Below are 21,112 nucleotides of genomic sequence, written 5' to 3'. Positions count from 1 at the left end.
TGCATCTATTTCTTCAAACACCAAGACTTCTGCTATTTATTTCCTTTAGCATTCTGGATTACCTGATTTGTTTGAATAGATACACCTAAGAAAGAAGCAATGTAGTAACATGCAATACCTATGGATTAAGTACCTTTTTAAACATGGGAAAAATCTGGCAAAGAATTTTTAAGGTAACAGCTCTAGACAGCAACTATAAACAGCTAACGCCGTGATCAACTCCAAAGTGACTGGTGCCAATCCTGATACTTCTCTTGTATCATGAGTTATAAGATATAACATTGTGAGTTACAGCGTACAGGGAAAAGGAAAACATGAAAAGCCAGAGCAGGAAATTAAGGAGAGCATATGTGAATGCCCTAGAGAATCCAGCAGCTGAAGAGCTTTTCCTTCATCACTGTAGAGACCAGAATGGCTGCATGAACAGTCTTTCCACAGCAGCAGTACTGCAGGTATATGCCAAGGACAACCCTCTAGGCTGGAATCTCATTACCAGGATAGTACCAGAGCCTATCATGGAAAGGGTGCCCTGTTTACACTACATGGTTACTGAAGAGTGTGTATGTGGCTTGGTGGTGCTAAACCAAGGTGCAGGTGCAAGTGGTGCATACCCTACCATAGTGTACTGTGCAATATGTGTTGATGTGATTGCACAGCTCTTGGTGGGAGCATCCTCCACAGTAAGACTGCCTAGCAGGATGCACTGGAAAGCACTGACTACAAGGTGTGGTCCTACGTCTTTCATTCTGGTGTGCCACGTCAGCCCAGTGACACCACCAGTAGTTACACAAAACAAGAGCATAAGTACAAAAATTTTGACCCATTCTTTGTTGTGTTATAAGCCTAAGTACTCTTGGGATTGTCACAGAAACAAAGAATACGCTATTTTACCCTCATAACTCAAGTTTAAATGAAGAAACTGTAAAACCACAAGCAGTGAATAGAGTTCCTTGGCTATGTGTCTGTAAAGGCTCTTTAGTACAAATTGTTCCAGTAAGGACACAGAATAACTTATGTTCAGTAATTTGCCTCTAGTTCCACCTGATTCGGATGATAACATAAGACTAAGTGTTTCTTGGCTAAATCCACCCACTTTCAGTTTAGTTAAATCATGTTCCTTTTGGGACTTTGCCATAAAAATGTAGAAAACATGCAGATCTGGTGATATAAATAATATTTTTGTACCACTGGAATCTCAAAAGCTATCAAGTCTCTAGATAAGTAAATAAAACTAAATGGCAGACGACTCTAGCTCTTTGAGATTTTTAGATATTTCCGCCATATTTCCTCCCTGTATAACATACATCATAAAATCAATAGTGCATATAATTTAAATGGCTGGTATACCATTGTTACTTTCATGTGTTTTGTGACATGAACTCTTCTCAGATATATGCAAATCTCTTAAAACTAAAAACTTCTCCCTAAATAATATTTGCTGGATTTTTTTTTTTTAAAAGAATCTCTCTGCTATCTGGGCTTAATATTGAGTGCAGATGCATACTGTACATATGACTGTATGGCTGATGCCAAAACAAAAATTTAACATCCAGTTCCTTTTTAAATCTGCAAAAGTGCCCACTTTAAATTTCAGAATTCTATGTTTATTTCTCTTCTTTATCCCTTTGTCTGTGGCCAGAATGCTTTTCTTGCTCTATTTTTGATTTATCTTTCTCCCTCATAGCATCAAGAAGACAACAGCTATGACTACATAACACACGCTAAAAGCATCATACCGTATTCATCATTCACCCAAAAGATTGATACCTTAGATGAATCTTCTACTTTTAACAGAAATTTTCAATGTAGTCAACGGGTGGACTGTTCTAAACCAAGCCAATTAGAATCAGAAGCCAGAGGAAAAAAATTCCAATGCTTACCACATTCCCATTTGCTAACCAATAAATAATTTAAGCAATTAATTAATTAGAATTTGTTTCTTAAATGTTTGCAATTAAATATCTATACATTTAATTTGATATAAAATTGATCTCCCTCTTTGTTACCTGTAATAGACTGGTTTTTATACTGTGTTCTCAGAAATAACTGGACTTCATGTCCTCAATGGGCACTTGAGTCTGCATGATCATGGTTTCTTTGGCCACTTTCAGCTACAGACAGGCAGTCTGGGAAGACCCAGTAGGTCTCTGGTAGACCTGTGAAGGCAAAATTCTGAGACAGGATCTTTAATGGCATGGGAAAAACATAAATGATATTGCCAGGGAGAAGCTGTTAAAGCAACTCATTTGCATAAACTTGCTTACACATATCAGGATTAACTCTGATGTGAAAACAGCATGATTACAATTTATATCTAAGCTATTTTTCACATGTTTTACATGTGTACACAGAGACTCAAGTTTTATAGCTTAGCCAGGTGAAAGCATCAGTATACGCTTAGCACACCTTTTGTTCTGTACAGCTTGTACATTTCAGAAATTCCCTTTCCAGATGAAATTTACCTCTGTTGCTAGCCTCACTTCTTCTAAATCTCGGTCTTTTTTCTTCAAGTCATTTTATCAGTCCTCTAAGCTTCTTTCTGCTTTAAGCTCACCAGGAGTCTTATGACCAGCCTTAAAGCTTATTCACCTTACTCTTGACTTCCATATAAAGTGTTGTTGGCATCCACCTTTCCTCAACATATTCTTGTCATCACTAACAAGCAGAATTACAAAATCAAGACAAGGACTAAAATTTCAATTTCATTTGAATAGAGATGTTTCTCAGTCTGCGTGCAAAAAACCCACATAATATTTTCCTGATATCCTTGACATTTCTTTTAAGAACAACTAAGTATAACAGCATTAACAAGATGAACATACATCACAATTACATTATGATAATATGAATGAAATACTATAATGAAATCCTAATCATTACTTAGTATATTAGAAATTTCATATGGAGAAAATAATAACTTACATATATAATGAATAATATTGTACTACAACTAATACAGTTTTAAGTTAATTACACACTGTGTAGCTGATTTAGTTGTATTTAGCTAAGGAGCTGTTCTGTGCACATTGCAGATTAATTATGTCTTTAGGCACATACTCTCATTTATAACTGTCACTTGCAACAGTAGCTGTTGGCTAGGCTGCTTTGTAGACCCTTCCTTTATGAAAACAAATAGCTCTCCTCCAAAAAAAACCCCAACAAAACCAAGAAAAGCCCCACCCCCACTGCCAGTAAAATCCCTGAATAAACAAGACTCAGAATCTCTACTAGCTAATGCAAGCAAAGACAAAATATTGAGGACTGAAAGTTTCATTTTACTGCACTTCTGCCCATAAAATATCCTTTACGGTATCTGCTTAGTAAAGTTATAATGCCTCATTGCACTTTATTTAATACAACTATCAATCATGAAATTTAACATACATCCTCACAATTCTATAAACTGTTCGATTTTCAAAATCATTTATAAATGAAGGAGAAGAATTTAGGTAACTGCCTAAGACTCTCCCAATGATTCTTCTTAGAAGTTTTTACTGAATATAGGAAACAAGTCACTTTCTAGCCTTTGATTTCACACCAGAAGAATAATTTTACATGACAGGAATGGGTAATAAGTGATAGCTTAATAAGTGCATGAACTACTCATAAATCTAGAGCAAGTCTGGTTTTGTTCAAGGTATTCTCCATTGTTCTAACCTCATTATGAACAGTTAGATGCAAGAGAGCTTCAAATCCTTAAAATGCAGAAGAAAAAAAAAATCTATGTGGAAAGATAGGAGGGGAAGAAGTTAGGTGAAAGTTAAACACACTATACTACTGTATGACTTTTTCAGGTTTATTGCATAACTGTTGGAGCGTCAATGACATTTTAAAGCAAATCTCGTAACCATCCCCACTTCCTGTGATTCTGTTTGAAGCGAGGACTAGTGCATCTCAGGCAGATACCTTTGGGAGGAAGCGCAGTTAGTGTGGCTGCTATGCTCCTCCCATAACGTGGGGTGACACAGGCCAAACCAGTGACCAGTCTTCTAGGTCACTTTAGGACAAGCATGTGCCAGGAGAGTTCATCGCAGGGAAACAGACTACATCCAGTTTGAATTAAGGCTCCCAAACTGTGTATTTTGTAGACAGAAGGGACTCAGCATCAATTGCTACACTCCTACTGAGCCAAATTACTTGCTAATTTAAATATAGCCCACAGAACTGTATTTTCACTGATCCTGACAAAAACCCGCAGTGAATTCAGCAGACCAGTATTCTCACTGCATTATAAGGGAAATCACACACACAATTCTCAATCAGTCTACATAACATACATGTGTATTTTCAGGAAGTTCCAGCACTCATTCACATTTTAGCATTATAACTGCAATAAATAAATAGCCAAACAAACAGTAGGAATAATCTAAATCCTTTGGATTTCTTTGTACTTATATAAAACACAAGAAATGGTACCTCAGAAAACAATCATTTTTTGTGGTAGTTAAGTTTCATTAAGTAGTAGAGTAAGCTATGAACATACCTTTACACATCACATGTAGTACAGCGCAGCTCTCTTACCAGCATACCCAGATACACCTTATGGATAGTAGAAGGTTATGATGACAAGAGGGATTTACAAGGTAAACTAAATCCACAGTGGTAGAAGGAAACTAGCTAGCAGGAAACACCACCAGCAGTGTTGCAATAAAGATATTACCAACCCTAAGGCTAAGTATTTCTAGTTATGGAATTCACCTTCTCCATGCTCAGGGAAACATCATCACACAGCAGCAAGGGGAAACCTTCAGAGACGCTCCTATAGCTCCTTATCTATGAATTATTCTACAGAGCCAGATTTCCATGGCATGTAGTATATGTATGTGGCTTTCTGGCATACAAAACAAATAACCACCTGCAACAAAAAAAAGCTCTGTATTATCCCCTGCACCACTCCTATTTGCCACAGGATCTAAAATTTCTGCAGAAGAATTTCAATAGCAACAAAAGCTGAAAAAAGTAAAAATAGTTTAAACATGCAGAGAGCAAAAGCCTATAAAATAACTAATTTGTAAAAGAATAGCAATGTTTGGAGATTAAACAAGATAACTATAAATTGAACTACCAGTAACTTTTGAAGACGACAGTATTTTAAATCCGGGATTGAAGCTGTTCTGAACATAATCCTGAAAGAGAGCAGAATTCTCTCCACAGACAGAGCAACCACTTCTACAGATTTGGCTAGAAGACTGAGGTTATGATATACCCAACATCAACACAGATCTATTTACATTCATACATAGATGAATTGTTCATTCTCTTAACCCTTTTTGCAGGAAAAGAAGTGATTTGGATTAGAAAGTAATAATATTGTTTATTATGAAGTGTTCTGTCCCTCACTGGCACAGAAATAAAGCAATATATTACAGCATTCCATTAGCGCATTCAAAGTGATGATTAGGATTCACAAAATCACTTAAGCATGTGCTTATATTCATATTAGTTCAGGAAACTAATAAACATGATTTTTAGTTATGTATAACCACAAATCTCACTCAAATAATGAAATAGCTTACACTAAATGCCTAGAATTCAACATGTGCATTTGTCCAGTCATACTAATGAAACTGTAGAAAATGGTTAAAAAATTAACCAAGTATTTAAATGCTTCACTAGATCAGGAAATTTTAAACACATACTCAAATGCCACATTAAATTAGTGTTAAGTTGTGCATGAGCTTAAATTCTTCATTGAATCAGGGACTAAATAGCAAACGTCCTTAGAATATTTTTCTACAGGGGAAAAAAATAATTCCTTTTAACCACCATAAACAGCAAAATGCTATGGGGCTTTGAAATTTCAAAATGTGTGGCTACCACGAACTAAAATTAATTCCATTTTGTAAATGATATATACTCTAATAAACTACATTTTAAAAAAAAAAAAAAAGAAATAATTATACTGTGAAATAACATAGATTAAATAAAAGATGATGAGATTACCCTGCCAGTTAGAGGAACAACCCTACATAGACTCTGCTATTTGTGACTAAAAATTCTGACAGCCAAAGTTTCTAGTGATGCTAATGAAATATTCTTTAACAAGAAAAGCCAAAAATATGGCTTCTATGTAAGATTTTTCTAATAGGGTTTTGGATTTTTTTCTTTTTTTCAGTTTTGCAAAAGCAAAATAAAAAGAACTAAGGAGATATAATGGAAGTGGAGTTTGATGACTTAGAGTATAGCGATGGGGAAGCAGACCCATAACAAGTTCAAATTTATGATTATGAGAATTAAGCAGTCATATTTTTCCCCACTGGCAGAATAAGAGGCTCTTAGTGACTGGTTAAGGCTGAATGATATTAAATCATGACCGTGCAAATATCTATTTGATAGTGCATTTTGATAGTAACATATTAAGTGTCATAAAAGCACACTTGTCTTTGTAGTAGACCTTTACTACTTTGTGATAATAATTTTGCAGAAAACACATCCTGACTGTAGTATTAAAGAAGTTTCCCCTCTACCTGATAACTGACTGGGGTCTTTTTTATTAAACCAGCATATAATACTGACTTGTGTCTCAAAGAACTTACAGAACATTTCTTCCAGGCACATTCATATAACTTATTGCCTTAACTAAATACACTTGCAAAAAGTATTTTTGTTGTAGATCATACAAGTGAGAATATCATCATATTGCTATGATATCAATTATCATGTAGTAAAGACTGAATGAAAGACTGAGGTGTTCTACTTGCATAAGTTCTGTTTTAGCATTAAAATTATGTACATATTGATGTTAGAGAAGTCATTTATAGCAGTGGAACTTTCTGAATTGCCACGTACAAGTTAATCAACTGGACAAAAACAACAGATGGAACAGGACTCTGGATATCACAGTTCTCTTCCAGGTTACTATCTTAATTATTGTCCTAGAGCATTCCACTATTTTTTTCAAATCAATATGTTCTTGTGTATGTGTTTGCACAGGTATTCAAAGTTTCAGCTGAAAGGATGCTAGCAGATTCTGATTTAAATCCTGTCTCAGTAACTAGACAGATCTGATGTTTTCACATCTTAAGTATCTTGTGCAAGTGAAATAGTCTGAGTAAGATTAGCTATAGCTTTAAGCTGGCTAAGGAGCTTGATTCTGTTGATGATTCTTTAGGATATGTATGCAGAAGAGCACCAATAGCAAAGATCCCAAGCAGGGGGCCTAAAGCATGCACTCAGCTGATCAGCCTAGACCAGGAAGGAGCAATTCTGGGTCTACAAAGAGTGTAAGCCTCTGAGGGACTCTACTGTTATCCTCAGAGAGAGCATTACTTTTGCAGTCCTTCTGGCCAGATTAGGCAATCCACCCAAGTGTGAACAGAGTAAATATGTATTTTTTTTTACCTATGTAACAGATACATAACTTGGTAAAAAAAATAAGTTAGTTTAAAATTTGGATGGAATTTTAAATTTAAATTTAAAATTTGGATGGAATGCCCAAGAGGAACGAAATTGAGGTGAAAATCAGAGAGTTACCTAAACAGTCACTTATAAAGAACATTTCTAGTTAAATGCAAGGATATACAACAGCTGCTAGTACAGTCCCTATAGGCGCTATCTGTAAATACCGGTCATTACTATAGCATTTGGTTTGGTCTTACACCTCGAATACTGCACTGACACCAATGAGACCTGTTTTCATTTCAGACTGGTATCTATCATTTTTACATAGGGAAGTTTGCACTATTCCACACTTCAAATTTTAAGGCAAATTATGCTATCTATCTTGGTAATATTTCTTTCTATACAAACTTGTACTAAAAGACAATACAGCTGTTTACAAGATCAGTTTATATGCTCAAACACTCTTAATTACAGAGCTGCAAGGGACTTGGTAGCATATACTCTGTAACATCCTATGCAGTTACAAAAAAATCAGATGATAGTTAAACAGTGTTATTATTAGTTTATCTCCTATTAACATCAGGTAAATTTACTATTTATTTAAAAGAAAAAGAAAGAAAACAAAGGAAGAAAATGTTTATGGTAAAATATTTTCAGTACTGATTCATGTTGACCTAATTTTGGTTCCATAAAGGCTTTAAACTAATTCAGTAGCAGAACAGTAAATTCAAAATTATGCTCGTTTCTGGAAAAACTACTTTAGGACTCTCATCTTAACAGCAATGGAAATCTATTCATAATTTTTTTCAGCATTATTACTCACAAAATGGAAAACAATACAAAGTGCTATGAGTAACTATAAAGGAAGTCAATGCCAGGTAGCTGAATTTTTTGGTTTAAACATTTTCAGTCTTTTTGAGGTCAGTCGTCATCGGCATACTATTATTTTTCAATAATATTTTCAAGGTTTTTTGCATAAGTGTACATGATCAAGGTCTAGCAAAGTTGGCTTCTGTGGAATGATGCTTGGTACTCAGCTGACTACCTTTGTGTCTTTGGGTTGGCCAACAGCTATTTGCCTCCGTGAAGGGTGAGCCTCTAAAGTAAAGTACTCACCTATCTTTAGGAATAAGAACTGTTCATTGTGAGACATCCAGTAGCAATGAGATTTTTTTAAAAAGGACTCCATTATTGGTTTTGCCTGATTTCTCTGGGGGTTTTTGTTTGGGTTTTTTTTGTTGTGGTTTTGTAACCTTCAGTGAATATGTGGCAGTTACAGCACTGCCAGCACTCCCAAATTTAGTAAATCAGGATAATTTGGCTAATTTTCCAGGAACTTTTATTGAATAATCCACGTGCAAATCAGTTACAAAAAATGATTTTTACAAAAGTATGAGTGTTTTTCCTATCCTGTATAATCATATCAGTGAATAGACTTTGCCTAGTTTATATTATTTCTAAACTTTTAATCAACTAACTCAAACCCTCAACCTCCACTGTGATTTTGCCTACACAATTCCACTTCCATCCTGCATGTCTATGGCTTGTTCCTAGAATTCCTGTGGTACTCCTGCCCCTCCCAAGTATAAGAAGGTGGTCAAGGTAGACAGAAACACTGAGTCATTTCTCCTGAATACCCACCTTGAAGAGAAAGCACAGTAAGCTTAAGCAGCAGACATTTGTTGTGAGCTCTCCTGTTTTTCCTATCCCTAAGTATACAAAATGGCTTCTTCCTCCACCAACACGTTCTTTTCAACCAAGTATTTAGTGAAAGTCAAGGTTCCTAAGGTTTAGTCAAAATGGAACATTTAATGATGCATTCCTTGAGAATGCTTTTATCAAAATACCAATTTTGTCTCACTTTGAGACAATCATTTGAGAAACACTAAAAATAAGCATTGTAACTTCCCTACATATTTAACATTCTTCAATAACTTCCCCATAAAAGATACATAGCATTGACAGTCACTCCATTTGAATTGATTACTATGTAACTAAAATTGCTTGACAGCTAAGCTACTCTTCCCTAAGCTTAAAGGATTGTTTCTTCACATCTAAGCATTGCACGAATTTTTTGACTGTGTCATTATGTGGTTTGATGTTGGTGCAGATACAAGCTCTTCTCAAGGTAACAGAGACTGTTCTGATGTTGTTTTCTTGTTTCCTGGTTTTATGCAAGGGTTTGCCTCACTGTCTGTTGGTCAGTCATCTTCCACGTCCTACTTCTCAGGTCTCACTCAGCAAATGAGTATTTCACGATCTTCCATTTTTATCTGGTTTATGTGTACTGAAATTGGGTACCTTTATTGTGTATTTCACGGAATATATGCCCATCCATCTTATAATTGACAATATGTATTTCTGTTTTGTTGGGACTGCAGGACTGTCTGGTGAAAATGGTTTGACCCTGGCAAGATCTGAGATTAGACCTGTGAGGAATCATTTGTAAAAATAGGGGTTATTTTTAAAGGCTATCTATATCTACTTTATTCCTCTTACTGTTGTCAGCTTTAGTAATGTTGGCATGTAGTCGTAAGTATATGGGGTTTTGGTTTAAGGATTTTGTTTTAGGTTTTGGGGTGGAGTTTGTTTTTTTAAAGTTCAAGCATTGAACTGAAAAGTTATTACTGAATTTGTGAAAATATCTCTATATGCTAAGATAACGTGCTGTATAATTGATTAGCAAAGGGGTTTTTTTTAATACAGGTCTGGGTTAGACATGGAAAATAGCTAGGATAAAACAAACTAGATATTCAGAAGTACTATAGTACAAAAGCTTATCTGAAGTAACTGTCCACATATACATGTTGACCCACAGTTAATGCTAAGCAGCTGAGTGCTTGAAGTAGCATAAATTATGTTGTTTTATCCATGGGGAAAAGGCTAACCCTGACAAACACCATGAGAAGCTGACATACTTTGTCTACGTACACATTCCCTCTAATACTTTATAACCTCAGGAAGTTGAGTAAATGATGTGATGTGACTGAGATGTGATTACTGCAGCAACTGCAGAAACGCATCGCAAGCCCACTGTCTAGAATACAGTCTGTGGTGACACACCACCACTGAACCCTGTCTTTGATGACCACCATGATAATATCAACCTAGTGTATGAAAGTATGACTATTAAAGCAGGTTGTGTAGCTTATGGGGAAAAAAACTTTTTTCTTTCTTTCCCAAAATATATCAGTAATTTTCCTGCCACTGTCTGACAGTTGGCCTGATGTTTCCTGCCTCTATCACGCCTGCTTATTTATCCTTTAATAGTATCAGCTATGTTTGTCCAACTCACTGAATCTGTGACTTTCCAAGACAAGCTTCCATTTTCAGATGGCCCTACTATATTCTTGAGGAGGCTTTTTGTTTTGGCTTGGGTTTGGACTTTGGGGTTTTTTTGTTTTGTTTTGTTGGGGTTTGTTGTTGTTTGTTTGTTTTTTGAGGGGAGGCTGTTGGGTTTTTTTAGAGCAAATATGACTTGATTACTTCAATACACATTTTTCTGGAATATTTGGTTTGTTTCAGTGACTCCAGTATTATTGGGAAGCAGATGGAACTTCTCTCCTGGTATCTTGCCATCCTGACAGAATGATGGATGTAAGCACTTGAAAAATCTTTATCTTATTCTACATTGCTCTTAGATGGTTTCTAGCTCCTGCTTTCAAACTGACACACAGCTTGGCTTACTTTTTTATGGTTCTTCCATGCTTTGTGCTTTCATCAGGTTTAACATTGCACATAGTCATTCAGCTACTACAGCTCACTTTGTTTCCTCTTCCCCTGTACTTATACATGGTATAGTACATATGTACATATCAGAGCTCTAAGACTGGTGTAGAAAAAAACCCCTTTTTTGGCTTGAACATACTAATCAAACTTTTCGTATAAACACTCTAGTGTTCAAGAATTCCTTTTAAACTTCATGTATCACTTTCCTTCCAATAGCTAAATTGCCTTTTGATTGCTGCCTATGATAAAATAACTGTATTTGTAGATGAGAAGAGAGCAATGGATGTCATGCTCAATTTCAGTGAGGTTTTGAACACCATCTACCCCAGCATTCTTGTATCTGAGTTGGGATGTTGTGGTTTTGATTGGTGGAAAATAGCTTAAAAAAAAAAAAAAAAAAAAAAAAAAAAAAAAAAGACTGGCTGGATGAGCTGACTCACAGGCTACAAGAGAAACTTCATGGAGATCTAATAGCACCCTGCAAGTACCTGTGAGGAGGTTATCATGATAAGAAAGCCAGCCTCTTCACATTGGCACATAACGGGAGGATGTGAGACAAAGAATATAAGTTGAAACAAGAGAGATTCAGATTGAATATAAGGAAAAACATCTCCACCATAACGACAGTAAAGCACCAGAACAGGTTGCCCACAGAGAGATTGTGCCATTGCAATTCTTGGAGGGTTTAAAGACCCTAAAGGGTAAAGCCCTGAGCAATGTGATCTGCTCTCATAGCTGACCCTGCTTAGAACAGGAGATGGGTCTAACGGTTTCCTGCGATCCCTTCCAACCTGAATTATGGTCCTAAAGCACTAAGAGGCCCATGTCAAGCACAATTTTATTGAGTTTACTCCTCTGGCCTTTCTAAGCATACATTGAGATTGTGTGTTGTCAAGTACAATTCCTGACATACTGTTACAAAATTCATACAGTGGGTTCTATTCATATCGGATTAGAGACTGTGCTTATTATTTGGCATCAATCTGTGAGGCAATGCGCAATATATGTAGGTTACCGTTAGTTTTCACAGCTCCTTGGAGAAACAGTAAAAATTAAAAGAGGGTGTAATTCAATTAAATGTAATTTTCTACATGTAGACAGGAAAAATCACCTATGAAAAACCCAAATGAGATATGAAGTAGTGGTTCTTCTGAATAGTATCTGAAATTAACAATGAACTGCAAGTCAAATATGAATCAAGAAAATCATGCTAATATTAAGAGGGCTAATTTTTCTTAATAAAGGTATCCTCTGCAAGATATAAATTAATCCCTCTTTTCCACTCAGTGCTGATAAGACACCAAATGCAGCATTGTGTCTAATTGGGAGCACTACTGTTCCAGTAAGCCATGAACCAAAGGGAGTAATTGGATTGAATTCTCATGTTTTATTTGAACACAGATAAAAACAACACATATGATCAGATGTCTAGAAAACATTTTCTGTGACTAAAGGTTGAAGAAATTGGAGATAGAATGGGTACATAACACAAGACTAAGAGATGGTCTGATAGACCTTCTAGTAGGTAATAAGTAGTATAACAGACGAAGGGAATAATTTGTGTTCTTTCTTTACTCCATACCAAAAAAAATGAGCTGGGCCCAAACTACACCAAGACTACTCAGGTTAGATACGATGAAGACACTTCAGACTAAGGACAACAAAGTAATACAGTAGGTCATCACAGGCAAATTTCCTTTACTGGGAATTCCTAGAGACAAACTGGATAAACATCTGTCAGGAATTAGCCAAGTGCTACTGATGCCACCTTAGGGAAAGGAAAAAATAGATGGCTATTTTCTATGTTTCCATGAATAACACCATCTATGATACCAATCTTTTTAGTTTCCCTTAACATAACATGAACGGCAGCAGTAGTATTTTTTTGCTATAGACTTAACTCCAGTTACATTCTTGGGTATCAGCAGCTATAATCTGGTGCGCAGCATGGTGGTAGATTGCTGCTTTCCCAGTTCAGTACTTGCCAAAGTTTGTATTAGGCACCAACTGCTAAAAGCAATTTTGCTTTTATGAAATTAGTTTTACTTTAGTTGAAGTTTGAGTACTTTGCCTATTTGATTACACAAAGATTTTTGCCTGGCTTATCAAGAGTTGTTATGAATGCCACCTAATATATGAATTACACAATTTTAGCAAGTCTAAGATCTGATTTCTGATTTTCTCCATTTGCTTTGTCTTATTCACACCAACAAAATTGTAAACCAGGCTTTTTAATGTATTCCCATGCATGACAAATATGGCAGATCTTATTCCTTAAAAAAAGTGATTTTGAAATTTTAGAAGCTTTTCTCAGTGTAATGAATTGTCCACTCCTGGTATAATTTTCTAGTGCTCACATTTCTATTATGTGAAGAATCATTAGTTTTGCATTATTAAATTAATTAATTTAAAGTTTCTAACTGAAAACTGAATCTTCTGGTTGTCCATGGAACCTGGCATATAAAGCAGAGGCTGCTGTTTTCCTGCAGTATTCTACAAGTAGTTTACATTGCCCTTAATAGTATTACGATCTTGCCACTGTATAATTTCAGTTCAAATTTTTTTCTTGAATGCAATTCTGTTTTCTTCCCTTAAAAAATGCTAAAAGACTCTTTGAAGCCTAGCACATTCGCAGATGTCCCAGTATCTACTTGGCATTCAATTTCCTATTTCTGTGCTGTGTCCTTACACATGGTGCTACTCTACATTTTAGAAACCATTTAAATTGCACTTAAAATGAACTTAATTTTGCACTAGTTTTGGTGCATGTACCTTGCACTTACATAGTTTTATGTACTAATTTCTGTTATTTCTGTTGCCTCTAGTTGTTCAAAGCAAATGCAGAGAACAACAGAGACTAAAATCCAAACTATACAAGCAAAAAAACCCTTAACAAGAATTTGCTATTACTTAAATATCTTAAGCTTGGGGAGACCTGATTAATTGGTTTTTTTCAGCATTTTCATTTCTTTTAAGGAATAGACTGTCTCTGCATGTTGCCGACAGGCACTATATAAAAATTACTAAATTGCTATTAATATGAAAAAATTCATCAATGACTTAAAGCTGAGACAGAAGCTTGTTAATGCTGAAGTGTAGTGATGAAACAAACTAAGCATATATCCTTAATTTCCTTGGGTTTACAATGTTGTATATTGTATTTCTCATTAAAACATTTTTCTGCAGCATTTTGTAATACTGGATTGCAGAATTAGATATCCTGTAAAAGTGGATTTTTATTTTTATTAAAAAGTAATATACATATTCATGTAATGTATGTGGAACAAGTTGATTTCAGAACAGCTAGCGCTAGCTATTGGAGAACATGTTCCCAAGTTAATTAGACTTCATTTGTGTCCGAGTTAAAAATCTTAATTATGAACTATTAAATCTGTGAAATTTGGACTTCATCACAGTCTTCCTTCTGCTTGTGTCTGAAAGCATATCCAAAGCAAAAGGATGAAGAGTCAGACTGGACACCGCTAATTCCCCTCATATACTCAGTGTGGGGAGCAGATATAATGGGAAACCACAGAGAAGCACAAGCCGGAGATGCTGTGCCTAAGACACAAAGACCTTAAACCCTTTTTCCTCATGATTCATTCTAACTGTGAACATACCCATAAGACAGAACCAAGAAGATACTTGTGGGATTTTTTATATTATTATTGTATTTTATTACTTAAAAGTTCCCTAAAGAAATAAAGAATGCCACTGTTCTTTTAAGCATCTCTGGTTATGTCAATACTAACAGAAAATGTTACTTAGAGTTCCTATTAAGTGATAAGTTTTGGTTTATATTTTTATAGGACCTTCATAATGGCAATATAAATTTAGTGCTATGGCTGCTCATAAAGCATTAGGAACAACACAAATATCTTCCTTATAGATGGGAAGGTAGAAGCTCCTGAAAAATAATTCTGGTTTAAATGTGTAGAAGTAAATGTATTTAAATTGCTGTCAGTCATCTATGTATTCATTTCACTAGCAAAACAAAACTATAAATGATCTGTAGCCAACAATGCTTCACTTGAGGACACACAATGCAAATATTTATTCAAAACAGAAAATCACTTAAGGATAAGTATAAGTCTTACCACGCCAATAGAAAAGTAGTTGTTGATGATGTTGTAAGGCACTGGGTCTCCTTTCTCATCTTTATCGTTGGGTATTACTTCGAATTTCCACCTGTCCAGCAAAATCTCTGAGCTGTTCTCAATGTCTTTTAAGATCTTCATCAAATTCTCACCTTCATAACCTAGCAAAACATGAAAACGATTATTTAATCAAGCATAAAAAGTTTCATTCCATTTTCATTCTCTGGGGCTGGACTAGATGACCTTTAAAGGTCCCTTCCAACCCAAACTATTCTGTGATTCTTGACTGGAAACATGAAAACTATGCACATAAGACCTGAAAAGTAGGACTGTGTTTGGAATATTGACAATTTTCCAGCACCTTTCATTAAAAGCAGTACAAGTACAAAGCTGATTTCTGCACTTGGCTAGATTAATGTAAACTTAGATTAATTCTACAGATTTCACTGGGCATCAGACCTATACTGGAGAAAACAATTTGATCTTCAAAACTTTCCAGTCCTTTGAATTTTCCAAACAATTATAGCAGTCATCAAAAAACCTAAGGTTATACTTTACAAAATGTTCTTGCTATGAAATTAATCTTAATATTTAAATTCCTTTGATTTCAAAATGTATGGAAGAAAGACATACAGTAGATTTGCCTGATTAAAGTCTGACAAGAGACTGAAAGGCTAAAAGCTGTCTATTATGTTTTGATTGTTTCAATGTGGTTTAGCATAACAAAACAAAAATTTGAAATGCATAACTGATGACTTATCAGCAGAACTGATATTTTTCCATCTTTCAACAACTTCTTTCTAAGCCTCATTCTGCTCTGTAGAGAGATCTTGCTCTTACTTGCCAAGAAACACATTTTTTTTGTAATTCGCTAGTAGTAGTTCATTACACTATATGAAACTCAGTAGAAAACCTGTTTACATACTGCTGAGTATACACAACATACAGTACGTGTGTGCATGCATAAAAAGTGTGGGGATTTTGCTAAGTGACATTATCAACACTGCATACTATTCAGGCCAAATTACTTTGTAATAGATAACTAAGATCTGTGGATTCATTCCTTTTCAAATTAGAAATAAATTTTCATATTCAAGCAACATATACTTCCTTAGTCGTTAACAGTGTTAGCAAGCAAAGCCATTCAAAGCCTCCCTGCTCTAAACTCATTGCTGAAGTACTTCTTTATGGCTGCATAGTATGTTTTTGTTAGTTTCTCTCAACCACCACAAAACAGCACTACGCACAATTCCCTTTGTCTACATCCTTGAGATCACTCACCAGTAATTTATTTTCTGGAAGCCCTGTTTCCTCTCCCATCTATGGAAGTTCCAGAAAAACTGTGTTACGGCATTGTCTTACACCACAAAGCAACTGGGCAAAGAATGCTGGAAGCCAGATTATTTTCATACTGTCTTTTTCTACATTAGTCCAGATGGAATCACTCCAAACAGAAAGTAAATAAGTAAGAGTGAATGGAAGGACAGGTCCTGACTAATGTAATCAAACGCTGTCATAATTGACCCTACTTAGAACAGGAGATTGGACTAGCGACTTCCTGTGACCCCTTCCAATCTGAATTATTCTATGACATTATTCTATGAACTGTTCAGAAAGTGAAGCAAGGCTAATTTGCATGGGGGTTTGCTTGTTTTTGCTTGTGGGTTTTTGGTCGGGTTTTTTTAGGGGATGGGGCGTGGTGGTGCTGGTGATAGCGTCTGCTTTTTCTTCCTAAGTCCATGTGAATAAACAATCGCCAGTCTTGACAGAGAAAATAAAGGAGGTTCTCCAATGGTTTGGCAGAACATGATGGTTAATAAAGAAGTTCTAGAGCACAGAAACTACTGAGAAATTGCTAAAGACTATCTGGTAACAAGGCAGACATTTGGAAAAGAAACTTACTATGATGAGACAGAAGTAAGAGATATCCACAAAGGCTGAGAAGTTGCACATAAACAGAAAAGTTCCACATACACATCATCTAAACTGAAATAACCAACTGAGACCTAAAATAGAACTGGCTATGAGCCCATAAACTGACATACTTTCACCAGAAACTGAGTCTTCTTAAGGCTTTCTTCTTTGTGTCTCCTTCAAGCTAGCCTGCAATGGAAATCCTGAATGGAATTAAGTTATTGGAGGAGCTCAGAGTAAGGCTCCACACATCCGGCAAAGGATGCAAAGGGTATTAAAGGTTTGACTTTACGTATATTCTCATTTCAGCATTCTTTGACTTCTCATTTTCTAATAAATATCACCACAGCACTTATTGTCTGGAATCCTCTGTAGAAGAGGGTTGGATCTCTAGATGTAGATCTGTAGAAGAGGATTGGATCAAAGAAACTACTCTGAAGCTGAGACACATTTTTTCATTTAATATTAATGAATATTAAAAAAGGGGAAACCACTCCAAACCCATTATTAGCTGTTTTCATTAACCCTTTCAGAACAGCCCCAATTAAAATCCATTTAATAATACTCCTTTCATAAGGTATTGATCAAAGAAATAAATGTAATACAGATGGTAAAAAGGCAACCAAATAGCTACATACTAATCTCATTGCACTTTTGAGCCTTGTTGGTGTCAGCAGAAACTACAAAGTATGAGGAATGATTACAACCTTTAATACCTATAAAATTGTTCATACAACATTTACAGACAGCTAATTCCAAAAAGAGGAAAGATGATAATAGTTCTTTACATACATCATAAAAAAGAAATCCAAACGTGGAGAGTAGACTTTGATGCAAAAGTGTTTGGTTTTTTTTTCCTTGTAATTACATAACACATGGAATTTTAATTTGTGTTTACCTCCTCCCCATCTCAGGCACCTTGCTAAATCATTGCCAGTTCCAAGAGGCAGGATAGCAACTGGAGGATGCTTAATCAAGTTTGCTTTTTCTGTGAATAAAAAAGGAAAAATACATAACTAAGGGACAAAAAAATCTAATTGTATGGTATCGATACAGAAACTGTGTTAGGTTTTGTTTCAGTGAAAAACAGTGATACACATTTTGTATATGAGATCATGCTGTCTGCTCAGCAGCAAGCATTTCATCAAGCCATCCATTATGCAGCCCCTTCTCCAGTCAATGTTCAATCCTTAATCCTAATTTACTCTATTTTTATCACAAGGACTGTTGTCACCCATAGGTGTGATAAACAAGCGTAAACAATGATACTCAAGATCTTTCCAAGACCGAACACATATGCTCTCTGGTGCTCTTTGCTCTGCCACTCGCAGCTATAAATGCAAAAGAATAATAGTTCAGGGCATCAATAATGAGATCAATCTGTAGTTTTTCACCTGGGTGACCAAATTTGTATTTAACTGTATTCACTTGGATTTTTGTATACACGTGAGCACCATTACCAAGGTCTCCCTGGAACCAACACCAGGGGTTTGCCTATCAGGAATTAAACCTGATATTCAAAATGAGCATTGATCTATCTGATCAAGTCTCTAAGTCGGTATCTTGCATTTAATAAGTAATCTTTTGAAATGTAAGAATTTACAGTGTCTTTTGACTTGGTACTCTTCTAGCATTTTAAGCCAAAGGATCTCTGCTCAAAATCCATTGGGAAAACCTTTGTGTCAAGAAATATAGCCTTTCTGAAAGTTGAAAGTGGGGCAGCTATCCCCCAGGTATAATATATCAAATATATAATTTGTCAAATTCCCCATTTAACTGGAATGAGTAGCATGTCTAGTTTAAAAGTCATACTTGAACAATTAAACAATCAGCTGTTTTGTTCATGGAATTATGCAAAATTATCAGCAATTCTCAGCATCAGGTTATATATCCAATAGATGTGGCAAAGGCATCGTGTTATGTATCAATTCCTCTCATCAATACTTTAGGAAGACTTAAAATTCACAACGCCAGAGTACTGCAAATCTTTAAGAGAATATGATATTTAGAAGAAGAATAATAATTAATAAAAATTCTAAAAGTCTCAAACTGAGGAGAAAAAAAGTTTTGATTTATTTTGGCTTTTTTTTCCCCCTTTATTGATTTTTTTCCCCTTTCTTGATTTTTCTTCTTCCTTTGCTCTCAGCTAAGATTCTTTTTATATCAGGAGATTAGGAAAGAAAAGACCAAACTAGAAGGTGTCTGTTTCTCAGAATGATTTCTTGAACTTCATATGCCAAACAGCTTTTGTTTGCTAAAAGGAAGCATTGAAAATCTGTTTCCTGTACCTATGAAACAAATGGATCCTGGGTCCCCTAAATAAATAGTTCTGTGCAACAAAAATTGCTGCAGATGATAGTATTTTATTAAGAAAAAATGCAGTCTTTTTTTCAAATATGCCACTGAAAGAGAAAGTAACTGCATGACATTTTAGACCTCATGAAACAAAGTGATGATACAATTAACAGCTGCAAAACTTCACCCTTCCAAGTTTAGGCAATAACACCTGCTATTTGTGTCCATTGATTTATGACTTTGAAAGCTATTTGAGAAATACAATCGACAGTTTGCGTTTGCAAAAATATATATTTTTTTTTTTTCAAACCAAAATTAGAAATATGCCTTTGCTCTCATCCATTCCTTCATGACACCTTTTTTACTTTTCACTGAACTTTAAAAGGTTTTCTGGTCCCCCACCTCCCACAAAACACACACCTCATCTAAACTTTCAGTTGAGCCTTTTGACCCCTCTTTATCCCCTTCCTAATTGCTATCGTCACACATTCCATTTTTTTTTTTTTTTTTCCTTTTCTTTTCCGTAGTCCCTCTAACACCAAATAAATGATTGTGGTGTGGAAGATATTCTGCCTAACAAGCCTTGAGAAGTCTGTAATATCTTAACTTCTGGGCCTTCCTAATAATTTGTACAGAGGACTTCATGGCTAACTGACTAAAAGAACTCCAAAACAGAGATGGCTGTTAGCCCATTGTCTCCATTATGGAAAAATGGAGCATAAACAAAAATTTGGTAACTGAAAAAGCAAATTAGCTAAGGCAAATAAATGGTCTTAAAAGAAACAACTTAGATTTGATTCAGTTCGGGAAATAGACTTCAAACTGAAAATAAAATTGATTGATTCAAATGTCTTGCTTTCTGCAAACCCACAGGACTACAAACACTGGACTTGTCTAGGGATTTTGAATATCTTTTGCAATTTGAATATCCCTATAAATAATAATGTCCCAAACTAATAGATTTCAAAAATTTAAATGAACAAGATCTTGTTTGAAATAGCTGTATCCATACTTTGGAATACAGGGAACAGCAGTAAATAAAAAACATAAGTCAAGCAAAACTATATAAACACTATTGATTACCTATGCAATCCAAAATCCAGCCTACTGTTCCATCTCCACCACATGCTAGTACTCTGAACTCAGGAACATCTCGGAAAAAATTTAACCTAAAAACAGTAAATGAATATCTATTTAATTATTATAAATGCATTTTGCATTATGCAAACATTTTATGTCTTAAAACATTTCATTTAATAGTAAATAGCAAGTGAACACTTTAAATAATAATCACCTCTGCTCATGCATTCATTTTTTAGACAAATACAATCCAACGTCATATTATCTGAAAAAGGTAATATTAAATTCTTAATTCAAGTGTTATTATGGCACACTAATACTAGAAATAGCTTAGACCCAATGGTTAATCCAAATCTTTGTCCCTGTTCAAATATTGTTTGAAACTCTTGTCAGAAAACATTACCTGTTTACCCTCTTGTAAATGAATATGTATTCTCTCAAGACAGAAACGTCTAAGGTGGCTAAATATATTAGCCACAATATTTCCTTGTGAGGTGCTGTCTATAAAAGCATATGGAAACAGCATATTTCTGACAGTACACTAAAACATAATACGCTGAGCATTTTGTGGTCAACAAAAACAACTTTGCACCATGGTTTAATACAAAATGAGTAAGCATCACATTGAAAGCAACAATTCCATCATCCTACAAAGC

The 21,112-nt window shown here is 35.2% G+C and overlaps 1 protein-coding gene across 2 annotated transcripts in view; it reads right to left on the bottom strand.

The window, feature by feature from the left end:
* The window catches only part of DGKB (diacylglycerol kinase beta), a 362,852-nt gene that overhangs the window by 187,454 nt on the left and 154,286 nt on the right, over window positions 1–21,112 (bottom strand). For both annotated transcript variants that reach the window (XM_040593354.1, XM_040593355.1), the window contains 3 exons: window positions 20,460–20,545; window positions 17,980–18,069; window positions 15,168–15,328 (listed from right to left, as the gene is read on the bottom strand). In XM_040593354.1, coding sequence (XP_040449288.1) covers window positions 15,168–15,328; window positions 17,980–18,069; window positions 20,460–20,545 — 337 coding nt within the window. The remainder of the gene's footprint in view (window positions 1–15,167; window positions 15,329–17,979; window positions 18,070–20,459; window positions 20,546–21,112) is intronic.

This window comes from Falco naumanni, chromosome 4 (assembly GCF_017639655.2).
Source record: "Falco naumanni isolate bFalNau1 chromosome 4, bFalNau1.pat, whole genome shotgun sequence".
Lineage (NCBI taxonomy): Eukaryota > Metazoa > Chordata > Aves > Falconiformes > Falconidae > Falco > Falco naumanni.
This window is presented reverse-complemented; position numbering and strand designations above follow the sequence as displayed.